Here is a 23006-nt window from a genome sequence, read left to right as displayed (position 1 = left end):
TCGCAAGCTCTCACTCGTTTCACTGTGGTCAAGCGACTTTGGGGCAAGCGGTTAATGAAAATATTAATCGTTAGCTTTCTTCTGGTATTAAACTTGTTTTTATTGATTGTATAATTTTGTCGGAATAAAGGAAACAAAAAGGCTCGACCAATAACTTATCAGTGTCTGAATTGACCTTTTGACCTTGAATTCCCTGATGCAAGCGCACTAATGACGTCATCTTCGCTAAATCGGCGTCTTAAAATGAGACACTTTCACAATGTTTATACATCTTTTTTTAACTATTAGTAAGATTTAACATATTTTTTCTGATATCACTGAAGTTTTGGGTTTTATTTAATGAGTAATTTTAAAATAAGAGCCATTTTACTGTTTTAATTTACTGGATCGTACCATTAAAAGTCGCAGGGTAGAAAGATGCATTTTCCAACCGCGCCAAATTTAATTTACGTTCTAACATTCTGTTAAATGGGTTCGTGTTGTTAAGAATCCACTGCTTTCTGCTCCAACAAACGTCCACATGCAGAGTCGTTTATCAACTAAATTATTCAAATTTATGGATGCTTCCTAGCTTCCCAGGTGTTTGTGTTGCTGTTGAAGAATTTCATTCACCTGCTATCATTCTTTGTACTCCAATTGCCAGAACACAAATTTCATTTTGGTTTCATAGTTTCATCGGAGTCGTTTATTAACTATATGTATTTAAATTTATGAATGCTTCCTCCCCAGGTGTTTGTGGTGTTAATGCATATTATTCTTTGTACTCCAATTGTTAGAATACAAAATGCATTTTCGTTTTATAGTTTCATGCAATAAGTAAGTCAATAAAAGAATATGTTCTGCACAATAAAAACAATGTGTGTCCCTATTGTACAATGTAATGTGTCCCCTCATTTTGTAATAGTTAATTTACCCATTCACATAATGGAACTACCTGCCCGATGAAGCCAGTGGCCTGTGACCCCTGAACACTCAACACCGTGTGGGAGTCAGTTCGTGATCAAATTCTTTTATGAGACAAATACAAGCAAACGTTTCCATATGCCCCCTCCTTATTGTTTTTGCTTATTACGCCACTGCTAATCACCATTACGTACACATATTTGGGTCACATAATTTCATATTGAAAGAAATTGAAATATAACAGATACCTAACTGTGTCACACTATAATTCTGAAATGAAAACATACTTGAATATATACGCGCTGTAATTAAGAATAATATTTTGAAAAGATCGCTATTTACAAGAAACTAAAGATGTCTTGGGCAGGAGGAGGTCTTTTTAATTTCCATCAAACTTAGCGAGAAGCAAAAACAAAATTAACTTTCATTTGGGAATTACGACACACAAAATATGAGATCCCTCTTGCCAGGAGAAAGGAACAAAAATGAAAGAGAATTAAACAACGATAGAAGAGAGGTACGAGAGCAGTAAAGGAGTCCCGGAAAGGAGTAAAGATGGTTTGTATATTTAACCAAAAAGAACATAACAATGATATAAACCTGAATTGAATCACATATCAATTGTATTCCATTCAAGGAAAACAAAAATTGGAATTAACTTTCCTTGACATTCCGCATGCCACCTAAATTTATCAATGTATTTCTTACATATTTTTTTTTTAATGCATATATTTGAATTGTAATGTTTTGTTGGAATAAATTTGAAATTGATTGGAGTTTTTTTATAAAACTGATAGCGATACGCGCATATCGTTGAAATATTGTGAGAGGATGGGCAATCGTGTTTTCAAATTTTATTACAAGGTTGAGAGGACATGAGCCCCTTAACGCTGGCGTATTGACGGGGGGGGGGGGGGAGGGGGTTAGTTCTAATTCGATACCAGTGATTTACAAATGTTGCAGAAAAGACCAGATTTTCCGGTATTTTTTCTCAATTTCTTTGTAAGTCATACCTTTTGATGCGGTTGTTGGCAAATTAGAAATTCCCAAATTTACAGTCGGGCATAAAAAAGGACCTTCGGCGGTTCTTTGGGTGCTCATCTGACCGTAAGTAAATACCTAAAAGCCCTGAGATTTTATTCTGCCCCCCCCCCCCCTTCAAAAGGTATGTGCTCATTACGCCATAGTGCCCCTGGAAGGTGAGCCCCCTGGAATGCCCCCCCCCCCCCCCCCCCCAGCCCAAACTGCTTCCGGCGCGCCTCTCTCTCTCTCTCTCTCTAATATACTTACTTATACTTGATTATATATACTCTTTCTCTATGTCTCTCTCTCTCTCTGTATATAGAAAGTGAAAGAAAGAGAGGAAAAGAGAAGAGAGAGAGAGAGAGGGAGAGAAAGAAAAAGAAAAAGGGGGTATAGCCACAATACTGTGGGTGTAGCATAGAGATAGCCTGTGTCATCCTTTGCTTGCATCATAATTTCACACTGTCTAAGTCGATCATGAATACAAGTTAACATTTCCATTTGTGAGGAGAGTTATGGTGATTTGAATAAAGGATCGGACAGAGAGTGCAGAGAGAGAGAGAGAGAGAGAGAGAGACCAGAGGTGGAACTTATGGACAAGAATGACTTGAAATCAAAAGCAACATCTGCGGGATAAGGGAACTATAGGAACAACAACATTAAAGGTAAAGACCAGTTTTGGAGAAGAAACCAATCAGGAATAAATACATCGGGCACATCGGGGGAAAAAATAAGACTATTATAGAGCTAATCTATTTGTGGGAGGCTAGAGCACAGGGAGGAGGAAGAGTAACAAAAGGCCTACTGCTGAAAGCAGAATGAGAGATCGGAGAGACAAAACAAGGTAATAAAATCATTAATTTACGACATAATTATGGACATGAATGAATATTGCTTATTTGAATTAAGTGGACTCTACAAATAATATCTTTTTCCATTTGATAAAATGAAAATGGAAGATTATCACATTTTATTTTCTATAATGGTCACATGAATATAGATATATCTCTTCCTGTATTATAGAAAGTGACCACTTAGCTAGCACCTGTTCGTTGGTTCGTATTTAATCGCAAAAGATCAGAGTTCCTCTTATCGCATCCCCATTGACTCTACTCCGCAATCTCGCATGGCGCCATCCCCGTAATACAACACACAAGTGTGGTAACTGCAATAGTGTGGTACACGTACGATGGATAGGAGAGACGTGAACACACACTAATGTGAAGACGCGCGGCACTTGTGCACAGCATTTACATGCATTACCAATCAATCCGCTGCAACTTGTTGACTGATACGGCAAGTGAAAACAAACAGGTAGTTATTTATTGATTTTAATTATAAAATACGTTTGTATTACAATGGATATTTGATTTATGATATGAAACATTGTTAAATGTCCTTGCCATGGGGAAATGTATTTGATTATGTTGTATGTTCAGCGCTAGCGGACAACGCGTCTCCGTGAGAGAGCGAAGGGGGTGACAATGTACGGAAGTATATCTCTGTGTGTACACCTCGTCATCGCATCCCCGTGAAAGTTGTGACTTCACAGATGGTGTACGCTGTACGTGCGTGCATGTGAGGCCACTTTCGTGCGATGTGGTTCCAAGACGGGAGAGCAATGGACTGCGATCAGATGAGAACGGAACGTACTTGCATTAGATGTGTGTTTAAATGCATATAAATAGGTTTGTGTTGGTACATATGCATATGGATGAAAAATGCATTTTCAAAAGCCATTTTGTTGAAGACTGTGTGAGTGTGTCAGTTGGTGATCACATTGATTGCAGCAGCTATTTTGGATAATTATAATTTGGTGAAGATGACAGATATATATGGCCATTAAATTGTGTTGCTATGGTGATAGTGATGGTGGTGATGATAATTTGGTGATGGAATTGTCTCTGAGAGTTAATTATCTGAAGATATGTTAGATTATGTATGATAATGAGTTAGGATTGATTAATGAAGACCGGGGTATAATTTTGAGATATTCATTTTATTGTTCATCAATTAAGTATTTCCATGCAATTCCTTCCATTGGATTACTATCACAGTATCACTACCCCCCTAAGTGCGCGGTATAAAGTCAGTACGGGCCGATATTTTATGTATTACAAGCCGGACTTTGTTGCGTGAAAAGTACCCCTTTACCGGAGATTTTGAGAACATGAATGTGGTCCCTCCGTTCCTGAGTGGGGGGGGGGGGGGGGGGGGGGGGGGGGGAGGGGAGGGTGGAGCCTCAAATATATAACTGTAAATTTAGAATGTAATAATAATAATAATATTCCACATTTATATAGCACTTAATTGACTATGACTCTAAGTGCTTTACAGATAAAGTATTACCCCAGTCACCAGATTCAGGCTTACCCGCACACAATGTATGCACATTCTCCACTCCCCGGGGAGCACTTCAGCCAGGCACCATTTGTACAGATCCTCACGATGCTGAGCAAATGACATTAAATGTTCGCATCCTACCTGGTACTGTACCCATTTAACACCTGGGTGGAGTGTGGAAATTGGATATTAAACTACTTGCCATTAATACTTATCACAGCACTTCTTAAAATGGGGACAACTAATATACTCAGGCAAATATCAGCCTATATTATATATTGCTTAAAGATAAACTCCAGTACTGGTAAAAAACATAAAAAAATTCTCACAGAATCAAACGAAACTTACACTGAATGTTCAAGATTACAAATAAATGACATGTGCCAAACAATTTTGGAAGAAAATGTATTCTGGCTGAGTAATGAGCATAGAAAGACAAGGAAATCAAGGTAGTACTAGCCCCGACATCATGTGTGTTGTCCCATATATAGCTTTCTATGTGAGTGCTTGTTACTTTACCAAGACTCGGTCAAATTTGTTATGATTTTGATGACTCCAGAACCTTGCAGTGCACAGCAATACTTACATGCTACATGATCAACTGTTTCTGATCCTTTCCACACTTTTTCTTTCACAATGCAATCGCATTACCAGTACTAAAGTTTATCTTTAAAACACAAATGGGTATATAAATATTTTTGCTAAAAGCAAAGCATCGTTTATTATATGCCTATCAATGTAGTTTTTATTGCAAAATCTTCACTATTGGGTAGTTTATATGTGAGTATTAATGTTGTTGTTGTTGCTCTTAGTGTATTAACAGAAGGGGGCAGACCAGGAACGATCTAAAGGAGAATAAAAATTGGCTCAAGAAGTTCTGAACAAAAGAACTTGATTAAATCTACTCCATATGTTCATCTTATGGTTATATTACTGATTTTCAATTTGTAAAAGCAGTTACGGAATATCTGTAGTCACCCAAATTCCATGGCATTGTGATATTATTTGATGTACTTGGTCATTTACATGTATGTGAATCTGCCTGTAAACTGGAGGATCAATAAATGTACAGGTGAATGAATGCATGTTATTAAACCCAACTACAGTTTATACAAGAAAATGCATAATTTCTGTATTTTTCTTCTGTGAGTAACCTGAAATTGAGATATAACATAGTAGAGGTGTCGTGGACGAGTGGATATGTCACTGGACTGTGGATCACAAGGTCCGCGGTTCAAGTCCCACCGCGGCACTAATGTCCTTTGGCAAGACATTGATCTACATTTGCCACTCTCCACCCAGGTGTTAAATGGGTACCCAGTAGGATGGGAAAGCTAATGTGCTTAGATTAGCAAGTGTGCGCTTGTAAAAATGATGCACTGGCTGGAATGCTCCCCAGGGAGTGGAAAATGTGCATACATTGTGTGCGGGTAAGCCTGAATCCGATGACGGGGGTAATAATATAATTGCAGGGAACAGATTGGAGAACAGTATGAATACTGATGAGGCTACCCTGGGTAAACAAGACATATTATTATTATTATTATTATTATAGATGATGACATGTTTCCTCATCATATGATTGTGTGAAAGCGTATATGACCAGGCATTTATTTTGCCTAACGCGTATTTATCCAGTGGTAATGACCGGTCATTATCAACATCATGTTATAAAACATCACTTTATTAAACAAATAAAACATCATTTAATTAAACGAATAAAACATAATCTTATAAAACAATTAATTCACATCAATTTGTTCGGCATTAGTATAATTACCCAAACTCAGTACCTTCAAAACAGTCAAAACTTTCACCTCGGGCTTGTTAGACTGTTCGAAAGGTACATTGTGTGGGTAATTGTTACTAATGCCCTCACTGATGTGTATTATTTGTATACTTTCATTGACAATGCGATTCATTTCAGTCTTTCTTGCAGGAGCCTAACAACCCTTCAAGCCACAATGACAGTCTCTAGATCTTTTCCATGACTGATTTCCTCTCTGGACTATGACAGCGCCCATGACAGCCCTCGGTATGGGAAACCAACGATACTTTGACGTCTACCTGGACGACCCCAGTTCCAGTGAAGATGAATACGTTGACCTCAGTCGACCTTTGATGTCCCCAAGGAAGTTTGCTCGCAGAATACCCGCACGCCCCACCCCGGTGAAGACGAACACGCCAGACACAAAACTACCAAAAAGGAAGCCGGTATGGTACTTTAAGAGGAAGAAGGATTGCCTCCAGGCTTTCTATGTTGTCATGATCATTATGGTGATTGTTCTATTTGCCTTAGTTTTGATGAGGATCTTGAAGGATGCCGCCAAACACCGGACCAGTGATGACGAAGATACAAATCATCTATCTGCCATTGCCTCATTCGGGAACTTTGCCATGGGTAGGCCTTTTGGGATCGGCATGCCGATTAAACCCTCGGTAAAACCCACTGTGTCTTCCAATTTGAAAGAACCTCCAAAGACCCCCACTGTTGCTAGTCAAGATGAAGATGAACCATCCAAAGCTGATGCTGCTAACCCGCAGGAAGAGCCTCAAAGAACAGTACTACCTTGTACCAAGTACACTCTCCAGGATGTCTGGATCCAGAACATTCCACAGCTACAGATAGAGTCAGGCATCAGACTCTTGGATGTCAACCAAGACAGTGTGCTTGATGTGATCATAGGATTTGCAACAGGTAAAGCTTCATGACCACAATTAAATTCCTCCTTTAACATTTCCTGTTAAGCCAAATAAAAAAGGAGGAGGCCCTTGTTTGTCTTTTTTCAAAATGGCTGCTCAAAATGGCCGCTCGGCATGTTTTAATCCATGAAAGACAAAAAAAATATATAAAAAATAGGAGGCGGCCCCAAAAAAGGAAGTGGGCGGACGGGGACGCTAAACATGTTATTTGTTTTAATGGTCTTAGCTTTTGAAAAAAATTGTGTTGACAAAAATGGTCAGAAATGTTATCGAAGCAAAGTTACATGGTTAGGTATAATTATTACATTGGATATGGCTGCTTTCCTCTGTCAGGAGGCAGGTAAAATAACATCACCAATCACAATAACAACCTTTGCTTGTCTGCAGATGCCAATTCATATTTTGCTCATCTGTACCTGATGTATCTTTTTGATGTTTATAATTTGTAATCGTGTACTGACATGCAAATGAAACAAATTTCCAATCATTGGACAATAAATTTCAATATGAATATAATATATGAATATGTTCTATCTATTTCAAGGGGATTATACCATGTACCGGTATTTAGATGTGTTCAGGTCCAGGGCCCCTATTCAATTCAATACTTAAGTACAAAATTTAAGCTTTTTACTTAGTATTTGGCTTAGATAAAATACTTAGCCAATTATGGTATTCAATTCGCACTTTTGGCTAAGTATTTTACTCTAAATCTAAGCCAACTCCATACCACACTTAAGCCAATTATTTGGAGGCCTTGATAGGCAGGCATATGGTTTTCTTAGGCAGTATTATATCCTGCGCACAATTATATTAGCGCGCATTTATTGCAATGCATCACATTACTTTTGATTGACCGTGTGACGTCACAATGCTTATCAGTAAGTATTTTACCTAGATTTTGTCTTACGTAAGTATAAGTCTAAAATGCGATTTGAATACGAGATAAGTCAATTACTTAACTTAGCCATTTACTTAGTAAATTTCTTACTTATGCTAAGTATTGAATTGAATACCGGCCCTGGAGAGTATCATTTGCCATGTCCCTTGTATTGGAATTTAGAGCTTTGGATTCCTTGCTTGCTTACGTTACCAGGGTGGTCCAGAAATAAAAATTTAACCATATAAAATTGGAACGAAGAAAGAGTATGAAGTGATGTATGCGAAGCATGGAGGTTCTTTGTGGCTAGGCTCCAGGGCCCATATTCAATTCAATACTTAGCATAAGTAAGAAATTTACTAAGCTGGCTAAGTTAAGTAATTTACTTATGTCGTATTCAAATCGCATTTTAGAATGGTACTTACGTAAGACAAAATCCAAGTAAAGTACTTAATGATAAGCATTGTGACGTCATACGGTCAATTAAAATTAATGCGCAATTGATGCGTTGCAATAAATGCGCGCAGATATAATTGTGCGCAGGTTATAATACTGCGTAACTGAGAAAACCATTATGCCTGCCAATCAAGGACTCCAAATAAATGTAATTGGCTTAAGTCTGGTATGGAGATTTTGCTTAGTTTTAGGGTAAAATACGTAGCCAAAAGTGTGAATTGAATACCAAAATTGGCTAAGTATATTATCTAATCCAAATGCTAAGTAAAAAGCTTAAATTTTGTACTTAAGTATTGAATTGAATACGGGCCCTGGGCAATGCAATCGTATGACCAGAATTGATATTTACCTTTAAATTCAACTGATTTTCTGCAGATGTCGGTTCATATTTTGCTGATGAGTACCTACTATGTTCCATTTACTTCAACGGATCAACACCATGTTTTGGAGGAGTCCTAGCGTTGGATGGAATCACTGGTCAGGAGCTCTGGAGGCACTATACCAGTATGGAAGTCTTCGCTGTTAACTGCAATGGTGACCTGACCGGGGATGGGGTCAACGACTGTGCCATAGCAGGCAGAGCTGGGGTAAGTTCTGCATCATAAGTGCAAGTTCGACGACATCCCTTTGAGACGTGTGTTTATGTTTTTTAGTCTGAACAACCCTTTTTTTTCACAGGATAAACAGTTTATAATCAAAGCAATTTCTTTCAAAAGGAAGTTTTACCAAAATATTTCTTTTACTTGTTATGCATAACAATTAACAAGTAATTGAAATATTAGATTTCAGAAAATCTGGGCATTTTTGTTGTATGTGTCCTTCAAAATTCATGTGAGTTCAACGATGAGATTCACAACAGGGCAAACAAAATTATTTGGCGGAGTCTGTTGACTGAAAAAAATGCTGTTTATCAGCATGTCAAAACACATGGTTCCAATGAGAAAAGAAGACTATGCAAACTGCATACCTTCATGTAAATGCCAATAAAACTACATAATTTTGTTTATTTGCATTTCAATGTAACAAAACCATCATAAAGGCAAGTTCAACGACATCCCTTTGAGACGTGTGTTTTAAAACTGTATGCATTTCAATTGGATGTCAGCAATCTTGTATCATTTTGTTTATTTGAATTTTAATGTAATGAAACGATCATAAGGCAAATTCGACGACATCCCTTTGAGGCGTGTGTTTATGTTTTTTGGTCTGAATATGCTATCACTGACAGCTAGGATAAACAGTTCTGAATCAAAGCGAGTTTCTTTCAAAAGGAAGTTTTACCAAATCTCAAGATTAGGTTTTCATGTGAAGGCTGTTAATACATGCAGTACTTCTCCCTCTTCAAATGTTATTCTTGAATTTAACCCATTAACTACAGAGTTCATTAATCCCCATAGGCTTAATACAGTAGTCAACCAGTTCCAGTAGGCAAGGGTTTAAGTTGCTACATGCTGTACGTGACTTTTGCAGGATAAATGCTAGACCTGATGGTATGTGCTATTGTATGTATGTACATCAGTAGTTGTTGTGCTATGTATTAACAGCAAAACCTGTGATTGATCTACATAATACAGAGTGGCAAGAATCGTTTTCAATAGAGGTTTAAAAGTTTGGTGTAAGGCTCAAGTCAAGCTTGGCTGCTCCCTTTATTGAGCAATGGCCTTTGATATCCCCAATCCATTGAGGCCTAGCTAGCTGCTGATGGCTTTGTGGGCTGTTCTATTGTTCAGGATCAGATTTTGGAATCTTTTGAAAACGTGAAGGCTTCAGTGATTCGCAGCTCGGCGCTTCTATTACACGTCAGCGACCATGACGAGATATATGATAACAGACAGACAACAGCACAAACTAATACCCCATTCACAGTGGCCTCAAACACCGCGACAGCAGCGGGACTGTCCCGCTGCTGTCGCGGTGTTGTCTTCAGTGTGAAGGCTCGGACCCGTTATAAACTATCGCGGGATAACACCGCCTCGCGATAACGCCGCGACAAACTACCGCTAGGTTCGCCTAGCTACAGCAGCGGGACAGTCCCGCTGCTGTCGCGGTGTTTACTCAGTGTGAAGGCTCTCCGCTATAACACCGCGACAAACACGTGTGATTTGTTTACTTACCTATCACTGACCTCTTTTCTCCAGCAATGGGGAACATAAAGTGAAATAGAAATAAAGTAACCAGTGGATTCAAATTGATTTTATTATTATGTAGATATTATAATTATCCAAATAAAAATATTTCACACTTCAAAAAATTAAAATATTCTGACTGGAAGCAATAAAAATGCTAGTTTTTTAAAAAGTAATATGATCGAGGATACAAAAAGCAACTTGACATGTTTAAAGTGTGTAAAGTAAGCGCGCGCAATTTCAAGCAATCAAAAACCCCGCGCTGAAGTATTTCCGGTCATATCGGGGTCACTCGCGGGTCATGAGCCATGCATACACGTGTTTGTTACGGAGGTAATAAAAATCACCCGCTGCAGCGTGAATGGGTACATGATATTTATCCCGCTGCTGCAGCGGGATAACTTTTCTACTGTGAATGCATTTGTAGCGGTGTTATGGCGGTGTCGCCGCTCCGCTACAACGCCGCTACAAATTTCAAAACCACTGTGAATGGGGTAATAGTGTTACATTGGCTTGCCTTGAGTATAGCTGAGATAGATCGGTCAGTCTGTAATTGTCAGATTGGCTGAGCTACATGTATTAGCATGGTTAGCATGTTATTCATGTAGTTATTATATACACTGTACATGTAGTACAAAAGATGCCATACATACCAAGCAGGTGTCTATGTTCATGTATGTATTGCATTCAATATATGGAAGATGGGTTTAGTACCGGTATTTAACCCCTACAATACTGAATTGTCCCATTGCCCTACATGTATAGGCTTACAACCTGCCTTCTGCAGCTAGGCAATGGGTTAAGAGAATTCCTATGATTTTTCCCCTCTTGATCTTTCTATCTTTCTCTTTCTTTCTCTCTCCCTCTCTCTCCCTCCCTCTATCTCTCTCCCTCCCTCTATCTCTCTCCCCCCCCCCTCTCCTCTCTCTCTCCCCCACCCCCTTCTCCCTCTCTTTCCCTCCCCCTTCTCCCTCCCCTTCTCCTTCTCTCTCTCTCTCTCTCACCCACTCTTTCTCTCTCCTGACCCTCTCTCCCTCCTTCACCTCTCTCTCTCTCTCCCTCTCTCTCTCCCTCTCCCCCTCCCCTCTCCCTCCCCATCCCCCTCTCCCCTCTCTCTCTCCCTCTCTCTCCCCTCCCCTCCCCCCCCCCCCCCCCCCCCCCCCCCCCCCCCCCCCCCCCCCCCCCCTCTCTCTCTCTCTCTCCCTCCGTCTCTCTCCGTCTCTCTCTCTCTCTCTCTCTCTCTCTCTCTCTCTCGCTTACCTTTTGGCAAGGTTAAGCAGGGTTTGATTTATACCATTCTAATGCTTTAGGTGGTTAGAATTGTCCTTCTTCTCATACTCACAACATTAAAGTATGGGACCACTGGGGACTGCAATTCATAAATTATCATGATGTTTCATAAACTTGAGCTTCGTTTTCTGCCATCTATGTCAACTCAATCATATATGTGGACAAAATTTTTTTTTTTTTTATAACAGCTCTGTACAATTAACTTCTGTTACCATTTATGTTGTCTAGCTGTTTCCTACAGTGAGACCTGTACATATACAGACCGCTGAAGAAAGACAAGAAAGGTAGTCTTTAAAGGCATGTGGTCTTTAATCGTTAAGTAGAGGTTTCAATGAAAAACTTCAAGGAATACAAAGTACATGTATACATGTATATGGTCTCTATAGTGCGTCCCCCAAAAAACTATCCACTTTCTAAATAGCTGTCAAATAAAAAATATATGATTCTGGGGGAAAAGTTTTTGTTTGGAAAGCTCATGAGCTGAAAACAATTCCTGCTTGGGTGAGCACTGCTCACTTTGTAAAGGGTATGAAAATTATTTGCGAGAGGTAAATCCTTTGAAGCCTACAAAATTGAGGGTGAAATGATACATTCATGATTTGCTGAGTGAATTTCATGGTTTATTAAACCAAACTTTTATTTTTTTATTGTAGCATTGTAACTTTCCCTGGTAGACTCAGTGGCGTGTTTATGGGAGTCAGGATGGGGTGATGGTACATGTTGTAATTTCCATGTTACAAACTGTTATTTTTTACATCTGTGACTTTGAATAAAAGCCTTCACCCCACATTTCAATTACCATTTACCTGAAGAATAAGTAGCCGACATCTTGGACATTCCTTTTTTCAACAAACCATATTTGAATACTCAATTTACATAATCCCTACCTGGGTATCAAGTAAATCAATGAGATGTTCAACGAATCTTACAATAATTGAAATGTGGGGTGAAGGTTTTTATTCAAAGTCACAGATGTACAAAATAACAGTTTGTAACATGGAAATTACAACATGTACCATCACCCCATCCTGACTCCCATGAACACACCACTGAGTCTACCAGGTAAAGTTACAGTGCTACAATAACAAATACAATTCATATTCAACTCATGCATTAAATGTTCATCCCATAAACCACAAATTTCACTCAGCAAACCCAATTTCATCACAATTGATCATAACATGGTCATACATGTCATCCTCAATTCTGTAAGCTCCAAAGGATTTACCTCTCACAATTTGGAAACCTAATTCCTGCGCAACCTAATTTTCATACCCTTTACAAAAGTGAGCACTACTCACCCAAGCATGAATTATTTTCAGACTTTTTGGTGTCATATGAACATTGAGTTTATGAGCTTTCCAAACATATAAAACTTTCTCCCCAGAATCATATATTTTTTATTCAGCAGTCATTTCAAAAGTGTATAGTTTTTTTGGGGGATGCATGGTATAGACAGGTAGTTTCTCTACAGAGGTGGTCACTAAGGGTCACTAAGGGTCACTAAGGCAGCTTTGACCTTGAATCCAAAGATATTCATTGATATAGCTTTTGTATTCATTTTTGTTGTTGCCACAAATGTCTTTTAACCCATTGACTACTGAGTTCATTAATTCCCATAGACATAATACAGTAGCAACTCAGTTCCCTTTAATAGGCAAATGGTTAAAGGTAAAGACCAGTTTTGGAAACGCCCTCCTCTCAAAAAATGAAATGGAAGCTCTTATTACCAATCATGTGAAAGAATATGTTTTGACTAATACGTGATCATACAAATTTTGCTGAGAAACCGCCTACTCATTGATATATTTGGTAAATTATTATATCTATTCAGACCTGATAGATATAACACACGTGTGAGGGTAGTCCCATATACATCTTTCTGTGTACAGTGCTCGTAACCTTAACAAGACTGGGCCAAATTTCTTATCATTTTGATGATTCCAGAACCTTGCAGTACACACCAATACTTATATGCTAGATGATCAACCTTTTCTGATCGATTCCACAACGTTTCTTTCACAATGCAATCGCATGACCATAACTGGTCTTTATCTTTAAACAAAACAATGGAATTGAACTGAACTGAATTGAAAGCTTTAAAAAAAATTCACTTTTTACCTGAAATCACACTTCTCTTTCATGATTGTTTTTCTTCTGTACCAGGTGATGGAATTAGTTGATGGAGCTAGCGGGATACTACTTTGGAAGTATCATGTACAGGAATCAGACGAAGCTCTCAGCAACTTCTACACGGCCCAGTTCATCCATGATGTCAACAACGACGGTGTGAGAGACCTGCTCAATGTCCTGGGGGGTGACCCTATCAGAAAACCAGGTAAAATATTAATTATCCTTAAAGAGAAGGTTGAGTTCTGGGAAAAGGTGAAAAATAATTTTAGAGCATTATCATTGTATTATAAATGCAAGTGTGAAAAGACATCAAATAAAAAATGTTCTCTGAAAAGCATGGCTCTTTGCGGCAATACAGATTGCGATATTTCTAGTTATGATTACACTTTGCAGCTGAATTATGAACAATTTACATTGGCAATAATACATACAAATGTGGTTTAACATTCTCACAAAGTATAACAAAATTCATAACAAAATTCATAACCAATATGACTAAGGCAATAACAGTCATATTAAGTCAGGTTTAAAATATATTTTGTGAGGTGACACAAGAGTGGGTCAAAGGATGACTAAGCAGGCCCTTTGCTCTTTAACACATGCTGTCATTCCTATACACGCTCCTATTCTCACTCCTGTATACATGTGTGGACACTCTCATAAACACTCACATGTACACTGCTCCCATTCACACTCCCATACACTAACTAAGGTCTGCTCGCTCATCCCTGGACTTCTCTTGCCGTGTCAAGAAGTGTTGGATATTTCAAAATATAAACAACAACAAAACAATATTATTGGTGGTGACCCATTGAGAAAAAAATGATCATATTTATAGTCCTAATCACAGCAATGTACATGTATTTGATGGAGACCTTGTTAGAAAAAGCAGTTATTAATAACCATATTCATAATCATAATCATATTCATAATCATCATCATAACAATACCTTTTTCAGAAAGCTCTGTTCGAACATGATAGTAGAAGACTTAAAGCCGTCAGTCCCCTGTGTACTTACCTACAAGCATACACATGCTTTCTTAAAGGAGCTACACAAAGAAAATTCACTAACAACTCATAATTAGAACAAATTACATATGGATGGAAAGATTTTCTCTTGAAAAACACAAATAATTTGCTGAGAAATCATATAGATATCATGGAAAGGCGTAAAATGCAATTTTTCAAGACCCTTCTTAGACCCCTGAACGCCCCTGAACGTAAATTAAACACACTAGCGTAGCGAGCTCTGAATAGTGACGTCACACACTGGACAAACAGCTCAGTGCCGTGTAGCAGTCTGCAGCTAGCCAGCAGTGTCCCGTATGTGACATCACAAATATTGATGCTCTATAAGAAGGACCGCTGAAGGCAGAAAATCTGGATCTCAAAACTAAAAATTTTTGAGAGTTGATTACTGCGGGCCCCAAACATATATTATGGAGAGAAAAGTTGTTGTATATGATCGACAAGACTTCTCCTTCGCAATGATATGAGTTTTGCATCAATTCAAAACACTTTTGATTCTTCGTGTGGCTACTTTAACAGTCAGGCAAAACAAACAAATCCACCAACCAAACATCCATCAAACATTTAGGTCACGATCTCAGGTGATGACAGATAGGATGGCGGTAGCCCACTTCTAGTAAGATCAGGATGAAATGTTCTTTTAATATGTGGTTTATTAAAGCCCCACTGCACTACTTAATGCTACTTGCGCCATCTATATAGCAAACAATGCCTAATCAGTGCCTTTAGGTCCCCCATGATCCCCTTTTTCTTATGTTAATTGAGAGCTGATTTGATGAGATAACCACCTGTCAGTGACCTTTGCAGGGAGGTCTAATTCCCCTGGCCAAACTAATGCAGACAGGCTTTTAAAATGATGTACAAGATCTGAGATTTTTCTAGTGATTTCAAATGACTGAAATCACATTTTTTTACTTTTATTCTCCTTTAAAACCCTATTGTCCTACTTGTAGCTACTTGCTCCCTCTATAGTGAAAACTTCCCCAATCGGTGCCTGTCGGTCCCCCATGATCCTCTTTTTCTTTTGTTAGTTGAGAGCTGAGTTAATGAGATAGCCACCTGTCAGTGACCTCGCTGTGTTGTCTAATCCCTTCTGGCCCAGTAGTATTGACGGTCTTTTAGATAGAGTGATGTGTAAACTTCAAACCCTTTAATTTGAACTTGTTTGTTTTCCATACACGCAGGTGCAGAGGTGGAGCACAGTGGAAATCTGATGATACTGAGCGGATTTGAAGGTAACGTAATCAGTAGGTGTGAAGTACCCGACAGGATGGAATCATACTATTCACCACAGGTTAGTTCAATACCCTGTTTACACAAGCAGATGAAAATCGTAGAAAGAAACGCTGTTTGAAGGTAGCGTAATCAGTAGGTGTGAAGTATCCAACAGGATGGAATCATACTATTCACCAGAGGTTAGTTCAATACCCTCTTCACACAAGCAGATGAAAATCATAGAAAGAAACGCTGTTTGAATACTATTCACCACAGGTTAGTTCAATACCCTCTTCACACAAGCGGATGAAAATCGTAGAAAGAAACGCTGTTTCAATACTATTCACCACAGGTTAGTTCAATACCCTCTTCACACAAGCAGATGAAAATCATAGAAAGAAACGCTGTTTGAATACTATTCACCACAGGTTAGTTCAATACCCTCTTCACACAAGCAGATGAAAATCATAGAAAGAAATGCTGTTTGAATACTATTCACCACAGGTTAGTTCAATACCCTCTTCACACAAGCAGATGAAAATCGTAGAAAGAAACGCTGTTTGAAGAATTATCGCGGGGCTGGAACAGCCCAGGACACATGGGTGTGCCACATCTATGTCTGGACCCCAAAAGTGTCAAATTTTAAATGATCTTAAAAGTTAAATCCGGCAAAGCCCCTCCCTAAAAGGTAGGGCAGACAGAGCCCAGGGCCCCGTCTTACAATGAGTTGCAATTGATCGAAATCGATTGCAAGTCCTCCAATCAATCACAAGTTTGCAATCTCCTATCTCTTTTGTACATACATGTAGTTGCGATTGATATCAACTCTTTGTAATACAGGGCCCAGATTATTGTTCAACAGAAGGGGCGTACTCGTGGAAAAGGGAAGTGGGTATAATATAAAGAAACGGTTCATTTGAGATATATATTAACTGTCTGCTTGACAGCTGGACAATCCTCGGTGCACTATTGCAATAAGCTGCACCCAATTGTTTGGTTTTGCACAATATTACATTCTCATTAGACAGTCACATTACATTGGAACCCTGATTCTTAAAAGGGTTTTTGTTCTATCCAGTCATCAGCTTTGCAATACAATATTTGGTCAAGTTGCATTCAGAGGAGAGATTAAATTCATTAGTTCTGATATAGCTACCGTATATGGTTTTCATATTACTACCTGTGTTACTTTCAATACCCTTGTACAGTGTAATATTTATACCAAGGTCAATGTGTACTTCAACAGGCCTGTATTGATATTAATATAGTAAACTAAGCTCCTTGAATTTTGTGAGTGGTTTTCTGGCCAGTTCGCTAGCCAATGCTGCCGTGTACCTGAGCTGATAGGCATGGCAATCATTTCTTTTTTACAACATATTTCCCTGAGGTGATTGCTCTGCAGTCACTACCATACATTATATTTTTTATCCATGAAATCTTGTTCAGTGATTGGTCAACAAAGCATCACGTGACCCAACATAACATTGCTATGATGGAACCGTGACGTCATCCATGGTATAGTGCACTATACCATGGCACTATATTATGGATGATGTCATATACATGTATATGCGATCAATCAAGATCAATGTGCTATCGGTCGCGGTATGTCGGTCTGCGCTGTTTTCACCAGCCAGAGCAACTGCAATATTCGCTACTTCAGTGACAGTAAACTTTAGTATTAATATTTAATTAATAAAGTTGTTTTTTCGAGTTGTTGTTTCTTCGAGGCTACGCCCCTCAGAAAATAGTGCTATTCCTGCCACCTTGATCCATAATTTTAACTAGAGCCTCTCCGTGCATGGTATATTTGTTTACTAACCAAAAATGTTAGTTTATTTAACCATAGACCTAGTAGTCTACATAACCCAAATGTAACCCTATACATAACCTAAAACCCAATTGCAATGTAATCCAACATCTTTGATGAAACAAATCTCAGAGTAGTCAACACTACTTCTACTACTGCTGCTACTACTATCACCACTACTTACTACTACTACTACTACTACTACTACTACTACTACTACTACTACTACTACTACTCCTACTACTACTGTTAATACTACTATCACTACTACTACAACTACTGCTGCTACTACTAATATCATTACTACTACTACTGCTGCTACTACTATAACTACTGCTACTACTATCACTACTACTACAACTACTGCTGCTACTACTACTATCACTACAACTACTACTGCTACTACTACTACCATCACTACTGATGTTTTCAGAAATGTTACCATATGATTGTTCTCTTGTAGATTTACTACCAGCAAGGTGGGAAAGCGATGGTTCTCTTTGGAACAGGAGGAGAGACAGTTGGAGGTTCCCTTTGGGCTTTACCCTTAGAAGATATCATTATTTGCAACATGAGTCAGGTATATTATGAATGATTACTATGATTACAATGCACTGCCATTGTAGTTTTAAACTTGAAGTTTGTGAAACTTTTAACCCTATTTTAACTGGGCTATTTCAGACCGGGTTTTTACTGGGGGGGGGGGGGGGGGGTCAATCTAAGATCTTGGCCGTTTCACCCCCGATCGCTGCCAAAATTTGCATACATGTCAAGTGAAGTGTTATAGAATACTATGGTAATTTCAAATTTTTGAAAAATTCACTCATTTTCATATTTATGGTAATTTATGCAAATAAGGTCATACAATTCACATTTTTGCCCATAAATCAGACATTATTCATATTTAAGCATTCTTTTACACTACATATATTTGTTAGACCATTTGGAATAATAATTTGACACAAAAAATTGGAAGAGCCAGGTTATTCCTTATGTTATCTCTTGTTTTAATAATTTCTTATGTATTTCATTGTTTTGTTAACTTATGTATTCTATTGTTTTTGTTGTTTGATTTCATTTATAACTACAATTCAACTATTTTGACCCAAAAAAAAACACTTAAACTTTAAAAAAGACTAAATAACCAATGTTTTATCTCTTTTTAGGAAAAATGACTTTTCCATATGTTTTGTACACAAATTACAAAAATGAGCGATTTTCGGCCTGACATGCAAAGACTAAAGGTCACATGACTTTGTAACTATACGTCCGATTTTCAAAACAATTGTTTTAAAAGATGCGTAAGACTCAAAAGAAAAAATTCATGAAAAGAATTTTTTATATCTGCCGCGGTTCTAGAGTAGTCGCAAAATTTCTACGGGGGGGGGGGGGGGGGGGGGGGGTCAAATTGACCCCCCCCCCCCCAGTAAACATTGGGTTAAATTTCTACGGGGGGCGGGGGGGGGGGTCAAATTGACCCCCCCCCCCCCCCAGTTAACATCGGGTTAAGATTTAAACAATATTGTAGGTTCACATGGCACTGCAACAGTGCACTACTCAAAGTTTAACATTTTTATTTTGGGGTTCAAAAGCATGCAATAGATGTACAAAAATTAAGGCTCATCCCATACTGGTATTCTGGGAAATTCCATCGAAAAAAATATCACTAGCCGAAAATGATAAAATTTGTGGTAACTCCAGAAATATCTGTACAACCGTGCCAAATCTTGTATCGAATGTGGGAGCTCTAAATACTCAATAATTTCATTGGTCAATAGGACCAAAGTGTGTAATATAATGATTTCCTTTAAAAAATAATTTTGGAGGGCAGAATTTTGTAAAAATTTTGGTTTAAAATTCCTATCTTTGATTACAGATTAGAAAATTGTGATGAATATACAAAAGACTAGTGATCATAGTTTTGCATGAGGTAATTAACATTCTAAAGCGAAGATATTTATTGACTACTATGAGAGGCATCGCTGTTTCTATAGGCTCTCGGGGATGTTACATCCTGCTATGACCCCTTTGTGTTTTCTCATCCCTCCCCAGGCAAAGGTCATCTATACTGACCCTTACAAGGGTGTGATGACGCCCCCTGTACTTGTTGATCTGACCGGAGATGGCGTAAAGGACATCGTTATGTCCATGTTTAACTCAACCATTGTTGCGTTTAATGGTCAGAGCTATGAACAGCTGTGGAATTACACTTTGCCTTCTTCAGAATCATACAGGTTTGTTCAAATACACAATGGATAACACAAGGGATAACAATATCAAAATTAAATATAAGTTGACATAATAACATTCATGATAAAACAAAAATATAAAAGTTTATACAACACCTACGTGGATCCTTGTTGGTCACATGATATTCAATAGATGTTATATTGCACGGGCGTGCATTTCTGGTTATTTTGCATTATAAAAAGAGAGAGAGAGAAGATGTTTCTTGTTTAAAAGTATTAAATGAATTGTTAAATCTTAACAGACTGTACGTGGAACTACATGCACAAGAGATTTGTCCAACATTTGCTCTGGTCATTATTTCAATAGTAAGGGTTAGCTAGAATCCTATAGGTAACACAGGTTAAAAGAGGATTATGAGATTGAGTCACGCCTTTTGAATGGTGATGTTAAAGTTTGATCCCCAGACGTAAATAATCATAATATCTGATTAGTGCAAGTACACAAACTGTACCTCTATCATTGATTTGTGTAGTACTCCAGCTGCTGGTTTGTACAATGCATGATGATGAAGTTATTGTGTGTTGTACAACGTACCTGTCACTAACTGTACCTCTTTCTATCTTTAATAATAATAATAATAAATTACATTTATATAGCGCTTAACTCATTTCCTGCCATGAAACTGCTAGCGCGCTATTGTTATAGTGTTCTGTGCACGCGAGCGCGCTATCGATTGATTGCTTCGTTCATGCTAGCGAGCCACCGTTACTCTGCTTTGTGCACGCAAGGGCGCATATGTAATAACAGTCATTGTTCATGCCCATTGCACCGTGCTGAGTGCTTTTGCAGCGCTATTGAAAGTACCATCGCTTGCATCACATTATCGGCTTTGGATTACGCGTCTTTGTATACAACAGTCAGATTGGACTTTCTCGAGTAATTCAGCGATTTGTTTTTTGTAAAGATTTAAATAACACACACTTGAACCAACCTTAAAATTAACTTGGCACACAGGAGATTTGTGGCTGGCACAATAGGGATTAGCACTGTGGCACTGGGTGCATTGTATGGGTGGCAGCTTAAGAGTTAATACAAAGTTTCTAAGCGCTGAACAAAAAATTAAATTAAAGTAATGTTAACCTACAAATTACAAGAATATAATACATGATACATAATTATAATAACAAATTCCTAATAACAATCATACAATAATAATAGTTAATATTTACATAACGCTTTATAGTTAAACAAATCTTTGATTCTTTCAGTACTCCAGCTGCAGGGTTTTACAACGATGATGATGTTCCTGACTTCATGGTCGTCTACAACTATGGGCCTGGCTACCCTCTCTACTACTACGTACAGGTAAATAAAAATGTCAGATTTGGGGGTCTAAAACTCACATTTTAGTGTAGAAATGATGGGTTATCAGTCTAAAACATGCTTTATAGGGAGGTTATAGTGCTGGAAGACTTTTTCAGATATTACATGCTAAAGTGCCCCAAGACCAAAGCCAACTGCAGCAAGTTTGGTGTGTAAAATAAAGGAAGGAATGTCACTTTTAAAGAAGGGAACCTACCAACATGAAAGCAACAGTTTCCCTGACATTGCTATAAGAACATCCAGAATTGTGAAACACCTTAAGATTATTCTGTTTGATTCACCACTGCTTGGCCGATGTTTTGATGGTTTATTGTGTCACCTTTTTGTGGGCCACAAGTGACCAAGACAAATTGCATGACTTTTCACATCCAAATGAGACAGAGGTAACAAAGTTAAAACTGTAATAATTTGGGGTCACCACACTACTGTTGCCTAGACAGTGTGTAGCAAATTTGAGAGCCACAAAATGTAAGTCCAAACAGTCAGTCCTCGGCCTGTGTGTTAATGATCTGAAAGGGACGTTTGTATGGATATTAGTGTTCACTGGATCTCGATCAAGACAGATTTGGCAATATTTCTGCAAGGAGTGAAGAAACCTCTCACTCTTTAACCCTGTGGAAAGGCCTCCAAAATGCAGACAATGTGGTTTGCTAGCCCAGGTGCCGCAGGCTGGCTAACGTTCTCCAGGTGCTGCTGTTTATCGCGGCATGAATGTTTATGCCATAAATGTTATGTTATGTTAATCCAATCGGGAGGTACCATAGTTCAAATCCAAGTCCACAGGGTGTATTTTTGCATATTGGAGTTGCATCGAGGTTGATCAAAGTTAAAATGTATTTTTAAATTATTTTAATATTTATCTTGATTTTGGCCGTTCTTTTATTCCTGTTCATGCCACAGTGAATGTTTGTCCAAAACAAGCCCCACATACATATTGAGTAATCTTACTTGAATGTTAGTGTGAATTAAAATTATTATACAGTTATTGACTGGCAGGGGGTGTAATATAACATTATTTGGACTGCTGAAGGGAGTTATATTTTCCCAAAGCACGCAGTGCGAGGGAAAATATAACTCCCTTCAGGTCCAAAGAATGTTATATAACCCCTGCCAGTCAATAACTGTTATATTAGATAGCCTTTTTTGTGGGGGGGGGGGGGGGGTTCCATATTTTTTTTGCCCCAAAATTTAAAAACAAAATTTGGGGACAATCAAAATTACGTAAAAATAATCTGTCGAGATAGCTCAAGAAAGAAAAAAAAACTTACAAAAAAAAAAACCAAAAAAAAAAAATTGGGGAAAAAAAAAAATAAAATAAATAAAATCTTACCCAAAAAAGCATTTTTGGGGAAAAAATGAAAATGTGGAAAAATTAATTTCAAAGGAAAAAAAAATTCATGAAAAAAAAATTTTGAAAAAATATAATGACCCTTGGTAATGGTGTAATGTGTGTAATTGGTGACATACAGTCCTCAAGAGGGCCACATGCATTGATTAAAAATATATTCATTTCACCAGCCG

General features: G+C 38.1%; 1 protein-coding gene across 1 annotated transcript in view; it reads left to right on the top strand.

Moving 5' to 3' along the window:
• Window positions 1-3132: 3132 nt before the first annotated feature.
• LOC765151 overlaps window positions 3133-23006 on the top strand; it is a 33272-nt gene continuing 13398 nt past the window's right edge. Inside the window, exons 1-8 of the mRNA XM_030978486.1 lie at window positions 3133-3240; window positions 6197-6967; window positions 8684-8895; window positions 13891-14062; window positions 16072-16181; window positions 18376-18492; window positions 19965-20146; window positions 21371-21467. Coding sequence (XP_030834346.1) covers window positions 6280-6967; window positions 8684-8895; window positions 13891-14062; window positions 16072-16181; window positions 18376-18492; window positions 19965-20146; window positions 21371-21467 — 1578 coding nt within the window. The 5' untranslated portion in view covers window positions 3133-3240; window positions 6197-6279. The remainder of the gene's footprint in view (window positions 3241-6196; window positions 6968-8683; window positions 8896-13890; window positions 14063-16071; window positions 16182-18375; window positions 18493-19964; window positions 20147-21370; window positions 21468-23006) is intronic.

Source organism: Strongylocentrotus purpuratus, unplaced genomic scaffold, assembly GCF_000002235.5.
Source record: "Strongylocentrotus purpuratus isolate Spur 01 unplaced genomic scaffold, Spur_5.0 spur5_contig_812, whole genome shotgun sequence".
In the NCBI taxonomy this organism is placed as follows: Eukaryota; Metazoa; Echinodermata; class Echinoidea; order Camarodonta; family Strongylocentrotidae; genus Strongylocentrotus; species Strongylocentrotus purpuratus.
This window is presented reverse-complemented; position numbering and strand designations above follow the sequence as displayed.